The 19,698-nt window shown below is 33.3% G+C and overlaps 3 protein-coding genes across 3 annotated transcripts; all 3 read left to right on the plus strand.

Annotated features, from left to right (window-relative positions):
• Window positions 1-4,692: 4,692 nt before the first annotated feature.
• Window positions 4,693-7,742, plus strand: LOC108327025 (uncharacterized). The gene is made up of 2 exons (XM_017560689.2): window positions 4,693-5,788; window positions 6,221-7,742. Exons 1-2 carry the CDS (start codon window positions 5,120-5,122, stop codon window positions 7,505-7,507), a joined length of 1,956 nt encoding a protein of 651 aa, XP_017416178.1. The 5' UTR covers window positions 4,693-5,119; the 3' UTR covers window positions 7,508-7,742.
• Window positions 7,743-9,056: 1,314 nt separating this feature from the next.
• LOC108328730 (lysine histidine transporter 2) lies at window positions 9,057-11,457 on the plus strand. The gene is given in 8 exon segments (XM_052873037.1): window positions 9,057-9,247; window positions 9,350-9,677; window positions 9,679-9,737; window positions 9,821-10,214; window positions 10,629-10,734; window positions 10,823-10,914; window positions 11,018-11,086; window positions 11,359-11,457. Coding segments are annotated over 8 exon segments (1,338 nt in total).
• Window positions 11,458-12,795: 1,338 nt separating this feature from the next.
• Window positions 12,796-18,427, plus strand: LOC108327869 (uncharacterized). The gene is made up of 16 exons (XM_017561591.2): window positions 12,796-12,951; window positions 13,022-13,097; window positions 13,626-13,763; window positions 14,633-15,005; window positions 15,091-15,186; window positions 15,430-15,509; window positions 15,855-15,930; window positions 16,025-16,201; window positions 16,491-16,595; window positions 16,722-16,817; window positions 16,894-16,986; window positions 17,088-17,126; window positions 17,269-17,310; window positions 17,570-17,700; window positions 17,792-17,918; window positions 18,036-18,427. Exons 1-16 carry the CDS (start codon window positions 12,876-12,878, stop codon window positions 18,186-18,188), a joined length of 1,878 nt encoding a protein of 625 aa, XP_017417080.1. The 5' UTR covers window positions 12,796-12,875; the 3' UTR covers window positions 18,189-18,427.
• Window positions 18,428-19,698: the final 1,271 nt, after the last annotated feature.

Here is a 19,698-nt window from a genome sequence, read left to right on the forward strand (position 1 = left end):
TTATATTCTTTAAACTGCTAAGGACAAGTGTTAGAAGAGTCAATATGTGTGATATGAAACTTCATCTATACAATATGCTGATTTTAATATTGTTTTGAATTTTTTTTTATAATATTTTAATATTATTTATGTGTCAGTTTATAATTATTATTATTAATTATAAAATAATTTTAAACCACGTATAAATGATATTAAAATATTATTAAAAAGATGTCGTGAAAATTAAGACTTTTTCATGTATGTAAATAAGATGTATATAGTTGTACTGGTATTTGATACAATACATAGCTAATTAATTATCTCTTCCTTTTGTCAATTAACATTAGTCATTGCAACCATGTGTGTGAGGCTACTTTTTCTTGCATTTAATTCTCACTAACTAATAGTTAGAAGGTCCAATTTTCACCAATTCATTTATAATCATTGAATGTAGAACATTGACAATCCTACCAAATGGTTAACCATGCTATCAGAGATATTATCTTCAAAATATATAATTAATTTGCTTTAAATTAAATTAAATTAAATATAATATTTTATTATTAAGTTAAGAAACATATAAATAAAAATTTAGTTGTTCAAATTTTATTTTAAAACAAAATAATTATCTTTTTAAAATACTTTTCCTTTTCTTTAAAGTAATTGTCTATCTATTTATATAAATAATTTTATCTTACAAATTTTGGATTATAAAATAATGCTTTTATTAAAATAAAGATAAATATCACTTTTGAGTAGGTGTGAGTTTATATTAATTTAAAAACATGATCATATATTTCAATTTTTTATTAAAATATTTTATGTAGAAGTTTTTTCTTTTATTTTTATGACAGTGAAATCAAAAGCTTAAATTTGATTAAATTTATAAAGAATAGATAAATTAATGAATAATTTTTTTTATTGAAAATCAACAGTTTATAATATATAATTCATTAATGTCTATTTGTTATGTCATCTCTCATTCAACTCTTTCATTAAAAGAAACAAACAACTGTACCTGAAGTGGGACAACTACCTGAAATAACAATGTCACAAAATTAACTTCCTTATATTAAATAATTTATAGTCTTTATATTCACAGAAATCTACATTAATTTCTCACCGAAAAACATTTCAATTTCAATTTAATGATTTTTTCTTGCAAGTGTTATGGGTATATTCTTATTTTTCATAGAAAAATGTGAAAATGTGTCCTTTAATAGTCCATTAATGAAAATATAATTATTATTGATACATTTTGTCAGTAAAATCCACGTACGTATCGCTTAGTGGAATTCACGTGTCAAGAGGGAGGCTCGACACTTAGATGACGGACGCCAGGTGTCAAGCGAAGAGGATCAGAAAGTCAGTTAGTGGAAAACAGGTGTCGATTGAAGAGGGGACGTTCATTCTGACGCGCGGAGCAAAACTTGAATTTTCAGAAAAATCTACCCCACTCTCTCTGCATGCACCCCTTTTCAGATTTTTGAAGAAACTCATTCTCTCCTCCTTCTCTCTACATCTTCTTCATCTTCTCTCTGAGAAAACACTCACTTTCTCTCCTCCGATCACTATTCCGGCACCGTAGGATCACTTCCGACGTCCCAAGCTTTAGTTTGATCCGATTGGTTTCAAATTCTGAACGGGTAAGTTTTTCTTGACTTAACCGTTCGTTCTTGTAAACATGCAAACCAAGTTCTGGTTGCATGAGCCCTTAGTTTCATTCTGAACGAGTTTGGTTTGTTGTTTTACTTTGGATCGAAGAGTCATTGAGCGTTGAGGGTAGAAAGGATCGTAGTTCAGCGAACTGAGTCCCAGTCTGGAAACGTTCGTTCACGCTCTGAGGTAAGGGAAGCTTATTTAATTTAATTGTATGATTATTTGTACGTTCATTGATAATGAATGCATGTGCTGAGTGGTTGAATGTATATAAAGTATGAATATGATTATTTACTGTGTTATGGATTGTATGAAGTATGTAACTTGATTTTATGTGAAAGTATAAAGTTACGAAACTATGTGTTAAGAAAAATGTTGGAATATAAATGATCCTTATATGAATTTCTCTAAGAAAGTGTACGTTCGTTACTGAACGGTCTTTGACCGTTCGGTTTTCTAGTGAATTTGGATTTGAGGTGGATTCTTTCATTTGGGAAGAATCCTAGTTGAGGACGAGCGTTTTCACTTCGGTATACTGTGCATGAGCGTTCGGCCAAGCACAATTGAGTAATTACGTTCGGTTATAAATCTAAGTATATATATGTAATTGTATATTTTATTGTTCGTCAACACTACTCCAATATTATCGTACTATGATTATCAAGTCTTCTATGTTAAGTTTATTAGTGTTCGGTCTTACACCAGACACTCGTTCCACCTCTTTAAGTCAATTTTAATACAAGCGTTAGTTTAAGCCTTCTGGTGTTCACCCTTTAGAGCATTCAGTCTTTGACTGACATTCTGATTTATTGATACTAAATTCTATTAAACCCAAGTTTTCGGTTTTCCTCATGTGAATCACTCTAAGTACCGGTCCCTGGATGTCTGGAAATATTCTTATTCATTTGTTTCACCCTAGAGTCCACGTTTTTGGTTAGTCTTTGAATATTCTGAGTGAGTTCTCAAGAGTCAATTCATCTAGTTGACTAAATGTAGAAATTGACGTTCGTCCCATTTGTCCCTGGAAATATATTATTGTGCTCGCTGTCTTTCTTAAAATCCGATGTAAATCCTTGATTTTAATCTATTCTCAAACTTGAAGATCTTTCGGTCTCGCTCTATGTGTTCGACCCTCGTTTTTCAGTTTGGGTTGAACGTTCGTCATTTTGAAGTTTGTTGAAATCTTTGAATGAGATAGTTTACCGAGATAATTATTAATGAAAGATGAAGAAAATGTGATTTGGATATGTTGTGGATTATGGACGAGCGTTCCGGGGAGGAACGACTCACGTATGAATATTGGATTTTTGTAAAGTATGACTGTGGGCATGCTAATGCTGGCTGTTCATCCTGATGTTTCGTGGGTACTCGTCCTCACGTAGAGGAGGGTAGGTCATGTGTGGAAACGGCAGGAGGTCCCGTCCTTAGGGGTACTTTGGATGAATAGGACTAACCTCGGATGGCAGCTGATGAGAGTATTCCAGTTACTACATCACCCGGGTGCACGAACGCCTGTAGCTACGCAGATTTCATACAGTCCGGACAATTAGTCTAGTGATAGGCTTTGTATGATACGTATGTTGAAATTTATTTGGTGTTGGATTATTTGAAATGTATGTTTATGCATGAATTAAATTATATAAGCTTACCCTGCGTTTTCCTGTCGTGTCTGGTTTTGTACGTCCGTCCTTGTCATTGCAATGATCATCCGTGTGGATGTGAGCAGAAGGAGACGAGCGGCTAGAAGAGGCGCTGGAAGAAGAAAATTTGGTAGAAGTGGAAGTGAAGGCCGAGCCATAGGAGCGTACGACTAGTTTATAGTAATTTTTGTTGTGAGGTGATCGTTCGGTCACCTCCTCTCTTTTGTTCTATGTGACCGTTCGATGTTTTCTTTTGTAAACCGTTCGGTCAGGGTAGCTTATCTTGAACGGCTTAAATTTGTAACTCCTTTTTGTAAGGTCGTTCGGCCATGAGCGTGCGCTCGACTCTAGTGTAAGACTGATTCTGGATTATTATTATTGTGATTATTCTAATATATAGTTTATTGCTGTATTTTTGGGATATTACACATTTTCATATATAAATAACAAATTAAAAAAGAATAGACCACACCCTGATAATTAAAATCTTTAAAGAAATAAAAGTGAATTTATATAAATTTATAAACTTGTGTGTAAGGGCACATTGTTACATTATTTGACATAACTTCTTATAATAGAAAATAGATAACATAGTGTCCAATGAGTGTATAAGGTGGCAGAGTATTTTTTTTTTCCTATTTTTTTTAAAACCTTGAAAAGTTCAGAATCCCAAAGAAAGAAAGAGAAACAAGAATTTACTTAAGTTAGCACTTTTCTCAACCAGGCAAAAGTCAAACAATCATGTGTAAGTCTTCTCTCTTTTCTGCTTTTCCAAGTCACAATTTTCACATTTACCAGTCTCAAAGATAGTACATGAACTAGGTAGGTTTGTCCCAATCTTAAATGACTGAAGAACAGCTCTATCAAGTTTATATCTTTATGCTTTCTGCAATAATCTTTATTCTTTGCTGCACAGATAATGCAGACAAAGACGGTGAATGAAAAATTTGATTTGTCAAAAATAGTCTTTTCCCTCTGTCTTCATTTATCTGCACACATTTAAATGTTGTACCACATGTGAACACAATCCTTGAAATTTCTCAAAGTGAATGGAAACAAATTTTCACAGCAACCTGCTTTTAAAATTACAAGATTTTTCATGATTAAAAATGACAGAACAAATAGACAACCTTCAATACTGTTACAAGGTGGTCTTGATAACATCTAAAAATGGTCGAGCCTAAATTTCAGACAATTTTAACAGCAAATCAAAAGTTTAAGATGCATTAAACAACACTGTTGTAAGTGCTTGTATAGTATTTTTAATATCTTAATCATGGTTCAAACAGAGTCCTGCAAGCAATTGTTTAAAGTTACAAGTTGGTTACTGGGTCAGATATTCATGATTAAATAAATGTCCTTTGGCCATATGCTCACGGATCAGAGAATCTTAATCTTTCTATGCTCTCTTTCCAACTTTTCTTCTGCACCATTGACAGAAAAACTGTCTCACTCACACACAAACACACTCAAACTCATGTTCATCTAATATCATAATTTATAGTACCATGTGTGACGTGTGTTTTCACTGTCTCTTTTAACATTTTGCCCTCAATATCCGCAGAAAACGGTAGCTAGATTCATGTTCGCAATTAATTAGGCCACCCCCACCGACCCTTTCCCACACTTCTTCACACTATCAATCTCACACCAATAATTTTTCACACAATCTATTACACCTTGAGAAACTGAAATAAGGAAGAAAAACATTGAATCAGAACTGAAAAAACTACCACTTCCCATCACAAGTTTGCTGCATTGTTACACTTACTTTGATTGATACTGGTGTTTTGCACACACAAGTTCGTTTCTTTCGAGGTGGGTGAAATTGCAAATGTGCAATGTCTCCTTCACTGTTGCCTCTTCGCTGGGAGAGCACCGGAGAACAGTGGTGGTACGCTTCTCCGATCGATTGCGCCGCCGCGAACGGCCACTACGATCTGGTGGTGGAACTTCTCCACCTCGACGCCAACCTCCTCATTAAGCTCACTTCCCTCCGCAGAATTCGGCGCCTCGAAACAGTGTGGGACGACGAGGAACACTTCGAGGACGTCGCGAAATGTCTCTCGCAGGTTGCGAGGAGCCTCATGCTGGAATGCGAGACGGGAAGAGGAACCAACTCTCTCATTCGCGCCGGGTACGGCGGGTGGCTCCTCTACACCGCCGCCTCTGCCGGTGACGTGGATTTCGTCCGGGAACTATTGGGGAGGAACCCTGCGCTTGTGTTGGGAGAAGGAGAGTATGGAGTGACTGATATACTGTATGCTGCTGCGAGGAGCAATAACTGTGAGGTGTTTGAGGTTGTGTTTCGTTCTGCTCTCTCGCCGCTGGCGCAGATGGAAGAGGTTTACGAGAGGGATATGACGAATAGGGCGGTTCATGCTGCTGCGAGAGGAGGGAACTGGGAGATGCTGAAACAGCTTGTGGAAGAGGGTTGTGGCGTTTTGGGGTTTAGAGATGCTCAAGGTTGCACCGTTTTGCATACTGCAGCTGCCAGAGGACAGGTTCAGGTGAGGAATTTGGTTACTCTACAAAACTTAGACACAGTACCATAAACTTTTCTAGTTTTTGGAGATAATCAGAATTATAATTTCATCTTATTAATTGTCTTCACATGTTACCGAGGTCAAATTTTAAATCTGATCGAAGAATGGTAATGATACTTTGCTCTTTCAGGTGAATTTATCAAGCATTGTGCTCTTTTTCTTTAAGATTATTCTCATTCCCTTGGACAAAATTTTGATGCAGATTTGTAGATGTTTTTGTCAGAGAGGAGAGTTAGAGATTTATTTTGGTGATTTGTAAGATAAATGTTTCCAGAAATGTTAATACAAAGTAACTAGAAATGTTTTGTGGAACTGTATCTCAGTTTTATCTTCTGTTTAACACCTGCAACAAAAATGTTTTCAGTGACCCTTATTTTTATCATTTTAATGATGCAGGTGGTGAGAAATCTACTTGCATCATTCGATGTTGTAAACTTAACAGATGATCAAGGGAACACAGCGTTACATGTAGCATCTTACGGGGGTCACTTATCTGTGGTGGAGATTCTGATTCTTGCATCTCCTTCATTAGCATTGTTAACCAACCACTATGGAGATACTTTTCTTCATATGGCAGTGGCTGGTTTCAGAAGTCCCGGTTTCCGTAGACTGGACAAACATGCTGAACTCTTGAAGCAATTGGTTTGTGGAAAGATTGTGAACTTACAGAACATCATCAATGTCAAGAACAATGATGGAAGAACGGTTCTTCATGTGTCAGTGATTGATAATCTTCAATGCGAGCTAGTGGAACTGTTGATGTCTGTGCCATCAATTGATCTGAACATTTGTGATGCTGATGGGATGACCCCTTTGGATCTTCTAAAACAAAGACCAAAATCAGCATCTTCTGATATTTTAATCAAGATGATAATTTCCTCTGGAGGGGTCTCTAATGGTCGAAATGCTATAGCAGAAAATGCACTTTGCACTCATCACAAAGCTCATGTCATTGGAGGGAGTCCTGGCACTTCGTTTAGAATACCAGATGCTGAGATATTCCTGTATACTGGAATTGAGAATTCATCAGATGCCAATTATGATCAAGCAAGTGTGGAATCATATTCCTGCTCAAACGAACCAAGCAATTCTGACTCCGAAACTTCTCCACACACCAAGAAGTATGATAATTCTGCTAATCGTGCTGTAAGGCGTTCGAAGTTTCGTCTCAGGTGGCCTAAAAGAAAAGAGACAAAAGCAGCTGCATCAGAATTAGAAGATGACGATTCTCTTGATCCTTTTAGTTCAAGTAGAAACTTGGAAGATTTTCCAATTCCATTGCGGCAAAGATACTCACAACCATGCTCCCTCCCAAACAACAAAAGAACAACTTCTCTTCCAAGTCCAACCTCCAAAGTGAAATTCAGTGCTGGGTTGATGCAAGGTGTGATTCAAGCAAAACCACATTTTTCTCATTCAACTCCAAGTCCTTTCCAAGAATTATCTGTGGCTTCTCTTTCTTCCATCAAGAAACAAAAGGGTACTGATATAAAGGGACCCTCTTGCTCTAATCCACCATTGGAGGACAGAGAACTTCTGTTGAACTACAAACATTGTTCCCTCAATAAAAAATTGATGAATGGATATTTTTCCTTTGGGGCACAAGGCTTGGCTGTTGAAAATTCCAATAGCTGTGCAAAGTCAAACAGGAGTTACAAGCGTTTGAGTTCCATAGTTGCCTGAGGATTATGATCAGTTAATTTTGGTCAGAAGATGAAAATAAAATATTACTATTGATCTTGTAATGACAAGTTTGTAAAGATTAGTGCAAAAATATGCACATAGGTGGTGATGATATCTGAAATGTTTGGCAGTACAAAAATAACCACCACATCCATAGTTGGTGCTTGTTTGCTTCTTGTGGGACACATGTTATCTGTTCTGTATCTTCTTACAGCAATTTTTTTGTAATCTGTTATTGTACTCTTTTCAAGGTCTAACACATTCAGATTACATGACTGACAATAAAATACAAGTGTAAAACTGAATATATCCCTATAGTTTCATAGCATAATCTGCCAAAGTGCTAATACTCAAATTTTCATTCAATAATACTCTGATAATGAAAATGTACAAATTCTAAGTAAACTATGTTAAGAATTCCTTATAAGTTGGAACCCGATTAGTAAGATAAACACTACATAAATTAAAAGAAATATAAATTTATTATTTTAAAATTTTAGATTAAAAGCAGTGTTATAGTTTCTTATACGAATTTGCTTACTCTCAATTAATTAAATTAGTTAGCTTTGACATTTTCATAGTTTTGCCAACCACACCTGTGTTATTGATGATGGAGATATTGGTCATTACAGTTTATTTTTTCGTGAAACATAATCTGATTATTACTTGGAAATAATAATAGGTTTTTTAGAGTGTTTAGTTTCTTGTAGGTTGTTAAACTTAAAAATAGTTTATTTTAAGTACTTCCACAGGCAGTAAACACGATAAAGTGTGTTGCATGAATAAAAAGTCTTTTTGACCCATTGTAAGTTTTTAAGGTTGCAATATAACAGAAAACTCGTTGAAATTCTTAAATCTCGTGTGACATAAATATTATAATAGTTCAAGGGAAATTAGGTTTGAAAAATTGTTTTATAATATTAATAGTATTTTATATTTTACAATAGTAAAAAAATACCATCTTGATTTATTTCAATATCATTTTAAAATATTTAACAAAAAAATATAAAACACAAATGAATAATAGATAGCACAAGTAGTGCTTTCCATCGTTTAACAATAAAAAATAAAAAGGTTTTAAATTATATACTATCTATGAGGTAAAATTTACACATCTATTTATTATTAATTTACTGAAAAAATGTAGTTTCAAATTGCAAAATAAAGTAGAATTCATTAAAAGATAAATTTGACTATTATGCATCAATTATATTCTGTGAACAGTTCTTCGTTTTTTTTGCAAGTACTTTGGAATGTTAACGACAATGATCTAATAATTCATAAGTAAATATTCAACCATCTGGAGAATTAGTTTTTTTGTTGAAGGAATGACCAAAATTAGATGGTATTGTTTATTTTCTACGTCAATGCAGGTCATCTTTCCGCCAAAATGAAACAGCGCTTCAAAAGAATATGCAACCCAAGAATCCATAGTAAAAGATCAACTTCAGTTTTTTCTAACTATCTTCATTCCCGTTGCTTATATATACAGTCAAATGTGATGTGATTGACAAAGAAACATTAAAAAACAGCGTCAGGGGTTGGAAAAATGAACCACTCTGAGGAAAACAATGATGTTGATGTTGCTGCTGCCGCTGCTAGACAGAAGAAAATTGACGATTGGCTTCCGGTGACTGCTTCACGAAATGCGAAATGGTGGTATTCAACTTTCCACAATCTCACAGCCATGGTTGGTGCAGGTGTTCTCACCCTTCCCTTTGCCATGTCAAACATGGGCTGGTATACCTCCATAACACAAGAAACATAGCCCGAGACAACGTTATATATATGCAAGAGTGTTTAATGTTTATTAATTGAACATGTTTGTGTTTCTAATAATAGGGGTCCTGGAGCTACCGTGCTTTTGTTGTCATGGATCATCACCCTTTATACGCTGTGGCAAATGGTGGAGATGCACGAAATGGTGCCTGGGAAGAGATTCGATAGGTACCATGAATTGGGTCGGCATGCCTTTGGAGACAAGTTGGGTCTCTGGATTGTGATTCCTCAACAGATCATTGTCGAAGTTGGAACATGCATCGTTTATACAATCACTGGGGCCAAGTCATTGAAGAAAGTTCATGATACCATTTGCCCTGATTGCAGAGATATTAGAACCTCTTACTGGATTGTTATCTTTGCTTCTGTCAACTTCGTTCTCGCACAATTAATGCCCCAACTTCAACTCCATCTCTGCTATTTCTTTCGGTGCAGCTGCCATGTCTTTGATGTAATTCATGTTAAAAAGTTAATTTTAAATCTAACTCAACCTTAAAAACCAGATTATAAGACGTGTTTCTTCAATTTAATCAGGTACTCAACCATCTCTTGGTGTGCTTCTATAGCCAAGGGTGTTGAACCAGATGTGAATTATGGTCTCCGAGCCACCAATTCCACTGATGCAGTGTTCAACTTTCTTTCTGCATTGGGCGATGTAGCATTTGCCTACGCAGGCCACAACGTGGTTTTGGAAATTCAAGCAACCATGCCTTCAACCCCAGAGACACCTTCCAAGAAACCCATGTGGAGAGGAGTTATTTTGGCATACATAGGAGTTGCATTCTGCTATTTACCAGTTGCTTTCATTGGATACTATGTCTTTGGAAACTCGGTTGATGATAATATCCTCATCACACTAGAACGCCCTTCTTGGCTCATTGCCACCGCTAACTTGTTTGTCTTTGCTCACGTTGTTGGAGGCTAGCAAGTGAGCTTCAATTTCTCTAATTATTCTTTACTCGTTTTTCCATTGATGATTTTCAACGTCGACTAGAGATAAGATCAATTTATGATATATAAAATGAGTACAAACTTTATCTTATAAATCTGTTTTGTGAGATTGAATTAGATCTAAAATACATTTCTTAACATGATATCATACCTATAATTAGAACTTGTTATAGCGATATTTATTGTTTGTTGAACATATTGTTCTACTCCTTATCGGATCGTTATTGGATTATCTAATTAATGTCTAGTTAAAGACGAATTTATAATATATAAAATTAATACAAACCTTACTTCTAAAATGAGTTGCGAAATGATAATTATTGGTGTCGAATAATTTTTTCAATATTATCAGTTTGTAGTTGTAACTGTTACGTAAACATATATGCAACAGGTGTTTGCCATGCCGGTGTTTGATATGATCGAAACCTACATGGTTACGAAGTTGAATTTTCCACCTTCTGCTGTTCTACGAGTAACAACTCGAAGTGTATATGTTGGTATGTGATCAGTGACTACATTGGTTGGTAGATATGGCTTATATGATTGGTTTTATGTATTATCTTTGTTTTGATATTGTTTTTTCAGCATTGACTACGCTGGTTGCCATATGTATCCCTTTCTTTGGCTCTCTTCTTGGATTTCTTGGAGGCTTTGCCTCTGCTCCAACTTCATTTTTTGTAAGTAGAAATCATAATTTTCTTATTTTTTAACTTTTAAAAATAGTTATTGAATACTGATAATCTGTCATGCTAAATTTTGTGCCTGTTATGCTTCTTGTAGTTGCCCTGTATCATATGGCTCAAGCTCATTAAGCCCAAGAGATATGGCTTGTCTTGGACAATCAACTGGGTATGTTAATTAATAATTATCACTTTGGTATGCTTTTAATTTAGGATAATGACACTATGTTAACAATTTTTTTTTACAACATTTTCATACATAAAACGTATCCTTTTATTATTAGATTTAGAATACGTCAGTATAATAACAAATAAACCAATAAAAATAATAATCTGTATACTGTATTAAAATATTATTAAAAAATATGTGTAAGATATTTTTTTCGTTTAATCTATCTACTGTATTGCTCTTGCTTTAACTACTTTTCTTTTTCATTTCAGATCTGCATTGTTCTTGGGGTATTGTTGATGATACTATCTCCTATTGCTGCTATGAGAAATATTATTATGTCAGCCAAAGACTATAAGTTTTTCTCATGACTATTAATCTGATTTTAAAGTTGATGTGGATGAAACTAAACGACAAGGATGAAACTAAACGACAACAAAGAATTACACTCCTGCACTGTACATGGAATATACATTGAGTTTTTAGGATTTGCAAAAGAAATATATAAGCATATCCCAGCATCTTATATGTGTAAATTATTTGTTAATTAAGGTTTAATTAAGTTTTAACTCTCATTTTACATTAGCCGTAATTTTATTTTATTAACTATAACCGGATATATAAACATTATGATGGGATAAGATATCATCAATCATAATTGAAAAATATAAGAATTTTAAATATTTAAAAGACGAGAAAATTATTAAAAAATTATTTAAAAATACTCAAATTTATGAAATAGTTACAAATTATTTAAAATTTTAATTAGTGGAAAAAAATATTTTACATTTCACTTTATTAACTTTTTTATGAACAACGGTCAAATTTATATAAAAGAACTTAAATCAATGATTGAGATACACTTCTAATTTCTAATGTTTTTTTTATCAGTCATTTTAATTTCCAATGTACTCCACTCCTGCTTTCATGTGATTTAAAATCAATGAATAATCAAGTAAAAATTATTTGACTTCTAATGTTTTAATGCAATCATAATAAATTAATATTATTTTTTGATAAAAATAATAAATATAGTGAATTTAAGTTAATTAGATCGTTTAATTTTATATTAAAATTTAATAACTAAAAATATATTTAACTTATTATTAAATTTTTTTTAATTTATTAAATAATTTATTTTAACTTTTTCTGATTTTTTATTTTTAACTTATTATATATATTTAATTTTTTTAAAAATCATTTAACATTTATATCATTACTTTTTTATGATTTTTAATTGCTATCTTCCATTACAATTATTAAAGGTGAGATTGACCGAAAATAAACATTAATTTAAAGAAATCATAACATGTATTCTTCCAAACTGTCTAGATAAGAATAAAATATTTCTATTAAGAATAAAAAATTATAAAAAACATGCATTAATTTTTAAAATTTCTGCTTGTCACCTAAATACGATGTTCAATCAAATTTCCTTCTGTTAAAATTTTTCACACCTTTTTTCCTCTTTTTTCCGACAGTTTTTGAGAATGCTTATTTATGATAGTAATTGTCAGTTGAAATTATATATGTTTGATTTTCTTAAGTAAAGTTTAATATTTATTATCTTTTTTAATGAAAAACTTTAATTCTGAAAATTAGTCTGTTTTATTCGGAGTGACATTTTATAATCCGTGACAAAGCCGCGCTATTCGTCCGTGTTACACGGGCGTTATGAAGGGCATAATCGGAATAAAATAAAGACAATCTTTATATACTTAACCGGCAAAGTTCCCGCCATATTTCTCTTACTTCTAAAGTGAGAGAAACCCTAGAGAGAAAGAGCGCAATGGAGGAAGAAATCAAATCCGAATTCAAAAGCAGCGGTTTCGACGTCGAAGACGAACAAGAAATTCTCAGAAAATGTAAGCGATTCTTCGATTTTTCTAGTGTTCATGTGCAAAAGTTTATCGGTTAATCTTCTGAGATGCGTAGGTGTCACTTTCTGCACCAACTACAGTTTCACTCCTTCTGAACTCGTCTCAAGCTGGGAAGTTTATTACCTCAATAGGTTTGCGTCTTCTTCTGCTGTTTTCATTTAGTATTTTAACTAATTATTATTTATTCCGTCGTAGTTTATTGATTGTTTAGTCTACAAGAAGGTGTACTCTGTTATCCACGTTAGGTTGCTAAACGGAAACTATGATGCATCGTTTTGTTTGATATGAAATAAACCTTTTAAAGAAAAGGTGTATTGCTCGAAACACTTCTGTTCCTCTTATGAAAAAATATAAAAGTACAAATTGAAAAAAAAAAAAACATCGGAGTTAGTTCATTCCATTTTATGAGAGGAAATGTTGATTTAACGTTTTGGTTCGGAAATAGGTGTTTTGGTTTGTTAGGTATTTCGTAGTTTGAGATGTGCATTACAAAGAACTGCGTTAAGTCATGTGCTCTAACTCAGATTTTTTTTTCTTTTTTAATTTGAGTTTCTCAATGTTTTAATAATTTTAGGTGTTGATTTAATGATTCGGTCTGGAAGATAGGCGTCGTTTGGTAGATAGTTTACAGTTTGAATTTAGTTGGTTGTTTTTGACAGACAGCTGAATGAACCAGTTGTAGAGAGTGCCGAAATTGATGGCTTTCTGTTGCAGCTGCAAAATGAGAAGAAAGAGGACAGTGTAAAAGAAAGGGAAGAAGGTGGCTTGCATATGTACTCTATCGGAGATGTAGAAATGTAAGCATCTCCTACGATTTTGTATTGATGTCCATGGTTTTTTGGTGCTTTGTGCTTGAATTGTTTCTATTGGTCTGCCTAAGTGTCTTAACGATTAAATCAAGGGCAATTTTATTGCCAAACAAGAAATTCCAAGCTCGGTGAAATGAAAAAGTGCACATAAATAAAAAAAGATAATTATGTACCTCCATTAATATGTATTTATGAGGTGCTTCTCACTTGATTTTTAGTGACTTTTGATTTTTTAAAATTTAATTTGATTATTATTGAAGTTCAAGATAAGTGATTCATGTTTGAAACTATTGTCTCAAAAGCAAGATTGTGGTAAGATTCAGTGTAAAATTTTCAACTAAACTCAAGCCACATATAGTTACCTTTTCTCTTACTTACTTTTTAAGGCATAATCACGATGTGATTTCTTTTTACAGGTCAAACGTCTATGATTGATTCTCTCTAAACCTTCCCAACCTATTTTCAAGCATACTATAAATGGTGTTTGAATTTGCCTTCCTGTATATCACATCATAATTGCAGACGAAAATGATCTTTTGACCTCATATTTTCAAACTTCAATTTGTTGTCAACCAGCTTCCCTTTTTCCTTGGAATTGTGTTTGATATTTTCTCTACCTTCTTTTTAATATAAAGGCACATGCGTTTTGGGATATAATACCATGTACACTGGTTCAATTGGTGTTTGTTTTTCTCTATATCCTGTATGGTTATGTAATAGTTGACGAGGCTGGAAATATAATACCATGTACACTGGTTCAATTAGTGTTTGTTTTTCTCTATATCCTGTATGGTTATGTAATAGTTGACGAGGTTGGAAGAACTGCTTGATGTTAGTTAAGAAATCATTTTATGCAGGCACTTAAATAATGATGATGATACAAAGGACGATACTCCTGGAACTCCAATAAATCACCATCATGATCTTTTATCTCCTTCAACTGATCCAATATCTTTAATGTATGAGAATGTTTTATCTTCTGGGAAAGCATCAAAATCAAAACTAATAACACCCTTTTCAAAGCGAACAGATAGGTTTTCAGTGAAATTTAGCATCAACACTCTCCCTAGTGTAGAGAATGGGAAGCAGGAACCTCATCACGAGTATACCGAGAATGATGAAGATGATGTTGTCAGAAGAGTTCCACAACGTGAAAGGTGTTCATTGGTCATTCATGGATCAGGACTCAAACCGTGTTGTAAATTCATGTATGATAGAATGGAGGATAGGGTATGTGATGTATAGTATGACTCCTAACTAAATCATTACCATTTTACACTATTTCTTTTTTTGAAGTCTGATTATTTTTATTTAGCTTAATGCAATAGAAAACCGAATTAGAAAACATACAAGGGCATTTGTAGCTTCTGGTCTCTATGAAGAACCAACAGACCCCACATCTGCTTCACAGGTAAATATAATACTTCCCTTTCTGTCCCATGCACACTGAAATTTGAAGGCAAAATTATGTTTTGTCATGACCAACATTTTGAAGCACCAAAATTTAATTATGACTCTTGGATAACAAGATTGTTACGATTTTTTTCTTTTCTTAACTTGGGCATCAGATTTGATAATCTGATCTGTGACTGCATTGAACGATCTTTGAATGTGTGTAGATTGTCTAATAATTTGAATTCATATTATTTATCAGAGGAGCATTTTTGCTGTTGGCATGATTTGTTGTGATGCCGAAGGACGTTTAAATGAGAAGTCAGTCATGCTGCAGAGCAGGTAATAGTCTCCATGTGCCATCAATACACATGTATCTGTGATCTCATCCGAGTATCAGACTGATATGTCTGTTTGCCGGTGTGTTGGATTTCTTTTATAAACATGTAACGAACATTCACAATAACAAAGTCAGACTATTCAACTTGACTAGAGCTTTTGCTAATGAGTGGAATGCTGTGATACAATTCTTAACAATTTGTGACCCATTATTTATTTAGGGAAATAATGGGAGATTTTAGGTTAAATCCTATATGGCATTGACTGTTTAAGGGCGACATTACATTATAGTTTTGTCTTTTCAATTATATCTATCATACATGGGTCTGTTTTCTAATAACTTGGCAGTATTGAGCATTCTGGAGGGGAATGTGTTCGCCTTGACTTGCAACGTTTAAACCATTATTCAATTTTTCCTGGCCAGGTTAGTAATGTAAATTTGATGGGTTAAAACCCTGGTTTTAAATGTGTAAATATAGCATATTTACAGGTTATAAATGGAAGATTTATGTTGATAGGTAGTTGGTATTGGAGGACATAATCCTAGTGGGCATTGCTTTATTGCATCTAAATTGGTGGATTCTATACCTATAATATCTGTTGCTGATGAGAATTTGAATCCTCTGAAGAAGCAAGCTATTGATAAGGAGAGTCAGTCTACTGATACGATTTATAAACAGAGAGAGTTATCGATGGTTTGTATAATGCATCTCCTTTATATTGTGCTATAGATTTCATTTTGATGAATTGTCAGAATATTTTTTAACTTTTGCTTTTACAGTTTTAACAATGACATTTTTTCTAAGGAATGGTCATAACTCATACGGCATTCATGTGGCACATGTAATATTGTATCCATTCCTACAAGTGACAGTTGAGATATAGATTTTGAAAGAAATTACAGTCTCAAATACTCTTGCTTGAGATACATCTTGCATTTCTGGTAGTATTTTATCATTTACGGTTGCTTGTGGTGCTTAACAGATTATTGCCGCTGGTCCCTTTACTACGACAGACAATTTATTGTTTGAGCCTCTTACAGAACTGCTGCAATATGCAAAACGAAGACCACCACAGTTGCTTGTATTGGTAAACACCTCCTATACTGCAATCCGCATATTTTTATCATAATTGTTTTATTTTGCCTTTGACAATATGTGCTAGATCCTTTAAGCATGAAAACTTGGTGATGTTGACAAGTGGGTTTTGTCTCAGCTGGGACCATTTGTGGATTCTGAGCTCCCAGATATTAAGAAAGGAACCGTAGACAGGAGTTTTGATGAAATATTTCATTCTGAAATCGTGAGGAAGGTAATTTAGAGGAAATGATCTTTTTTGGATTTTTTTTTCATTTTTCTTACTCCTGTGGGTTACTTGCCATTTCCAGTTGGAAGATTATGTAGAGCGCGTGGGTTCTGGAACACGTGTTCTTCTTGTTCCATCTATACGGGATGCTAACCATGATTTTGTGTTTCCTCAGGTATTTGATTAATTGGACCAATTAGGATGTAAAGATTTTTGTTTCTCTTAGTGTATTGCTTAACCGGATCTGAAATATTATTTAATAATTTGTTTTTGTAGCCCGCACTGGAAATCAATTTATCTGATTTCAAATCTCAGGTATGATCATTACATAAAAAGAAACGGCATAATGATTTTAAACACTTAAGAATTAAACTTCAGAACTGTTCCTTGAACTAGCAGAATATCGTTCAGCAATGGTTCAGTTTGGCTATGATGCTTACATAATTATTTTTTTCAGATAGTCAGTCTCGCTAATCCTGGAATCTTTGAGGCAAATGAGGTATTGTATCGGGGTCTCATTTTCGACTTACCCTTGTTGCTTTCTCAAGTTCTGTAATATACGTCATGGATTTTGTGTAAATGAAACCTTTACTTTAAGATTCAGTGACTTCTGGTTTCAACCTTGTGTTACATATATGTTCAAGAAAGATCTTGTAGGTTTTTTGTTGCCAGTTGCTGATTTTCTTTTAAACTTAAACAAAAAAGTTAAGTCACAGGTTGAGCAAGTGAGAGATTATTGATCAAGAATTGGCTTTCAGGTTAAGGTTGGTTGCTGCACCGTGGATGTTCTCAAGCAAATCAGCGGAGAAGAGATATCACGAACTGCAGCAGATGGAAAACCAATTGATCGTATGAGTAGACTTACAAACCATATCCTCAACCAACAAAGGTAATACTTTTTATATCTTGTGATTTATTTTGGTTGATGTTGGGTTCAGGAAATATCAGAAACAACTAATGCCCTTCAATTTTTGAGTCAGCTTCTATCCACTTTACCCACCCGCAGAAAGTGTCCCCTTGGACTTTTCGCTTGCTCCAGAAGCCCTTAAACTTTCATTGGTTCCGGACGTACTTATCCTACCTTCAGACATCAAGCACTTTGTCAAGGTAAAAAAAAGTCTTCACCTCATTAGATGTTTCAGTTTCATCAAACCCCAAATAAGCCGGTAGTTTTGGTTACTATTTAATGATAAAAAGTTCAGAAATAAACTCTCCACCCTGCAGGTACTTAGCAGCGAAAGTGAAGGCATAAATAACACGAAATGCATAGCTGTCAATCCGGGTAGACTAGCCAAGGGAGAAGGAGGGGGAACTTTTGTCGAGCTTCATTATGGTGGGGGTTCCAATCTAATTAACGCTTCAATTGTTGGCATATGATGATGAAGATTCGTTTTGTTAAGGTAACCACTGAATTAACCTGCATGACGTTAGTTATTTTGTTGAATCGAAACAGTAAAAATGTGTCCTCTACAAACCACACCGGCCAGACCACCCGTTTAATTAATCAATACATTAATCATATTTATTACTTTAGAAAATTTTATTTTTTTGTATGTACACTAATCATATTTCACTTGTCATTTTACAAGATATATATTATATTATATTCAGTTTTATGCTACAATTTTAATAATTTAATTAGGGAATCTAGTTGTGCACCTTGTAAATTTATTTGTCTTTAGATTATAATGTCTTAAAACGAGGAACACAATTTGAATTACCTTCGTTATAAAAATTAAGCAATAAAGTTTAGGTGTTTTTTTTACACAATTAGATAGTTGATTCATGCGATGAACAAAATAAATATTTAAGATAATATCATATTGAAACGATAAATGTAAAATAGAAACTGTAAAGATTTTTTAAAGACAATGTAATATAATATTTAAGTTTAAGATATAATAAATTATGTCTTAATTATATTAAATTCTGAATAGCTTTCTTGTAAGTATTAGAAATTATATCATACAAATAATTTCATGTGAAAATTATTATAAATGCATGTGAAAATTTACTCATAATTTTACATATGGATTGTGTAAAATTATGTCGTAATAAGCAACAAATCACTATCTAATATTTGATTCTGCCTTGGTGATAGGACTTCCGCAGTCAGTCATTTAATATTTTTTACTATTCATTCCTGTTGAGTTTCTCTTGGTCTTAAGTTTCAGTTTTCTTGCTTGCAAAATTTTTAAGATTCACCATGCAAGCAACTTGTTAGTTAGTAAAAACGGCGTTGTCGAATCTATAAGAACGTGAAGCATTTTTAAAGTCCTATAACTTCATAAGCAGATGAACTTCTTTGACCAAAATTTTGATACTTTTAATATAAAAAAATTACCGTAGGCAGATATAAGTTCGGACATTTCCAGTCGTGAAAGTTTTAACTTAATTTTATTTATACTTTTTTATGATCTAAGTAATAAAAATTAAACTCATCACTTTATAAAACCGGTGTCTAACTATTGTACTTAAATCGAAGTATAACTTCATAGCTTTAATTAGTATGGTTTTAACTTTAATGAATAAATCAATGTGTAATTTTAATTACATTTTCACATCTTTTTATTTTTAAATTTTATGTAAATTGGAAAATTATTATGCGATTAAAGTTTTAGATTTTATGCGATAAATGTTAGCGATTAAAGTTTTAGATTTTATGCGATAATTTTAATTACATTTCGAGGATGATTACATTTAGGAAGATGTCGCTATAACAATAAGTTTTAGATGCCGATCTTAATTTTTACCTTCAATTATTTCATCACAAATTTGGACACGATGCAAATACCTCAATAAACTTGATAACTTTTTAAAGAAATTTAAAAGTGCTTTCATAAATAACAAATACTTTCTTAAATTTGGTATGTTGAGAAGATTTCTA

Source organism: Vigna angularis, chromosome 2 (genome assembly GCF_016808095.1).
Source record: "Vigna angularis cultivar LongXiaoDou No.4 chromosome 2, ASM1680809v1, whole genome shotgun sequence".
NCBI lineage: Eukaryota > Viridiplantae > Streptophyta > Magnoliopsida > Fabales > Fabaceae > Vigna > Vigna angularis.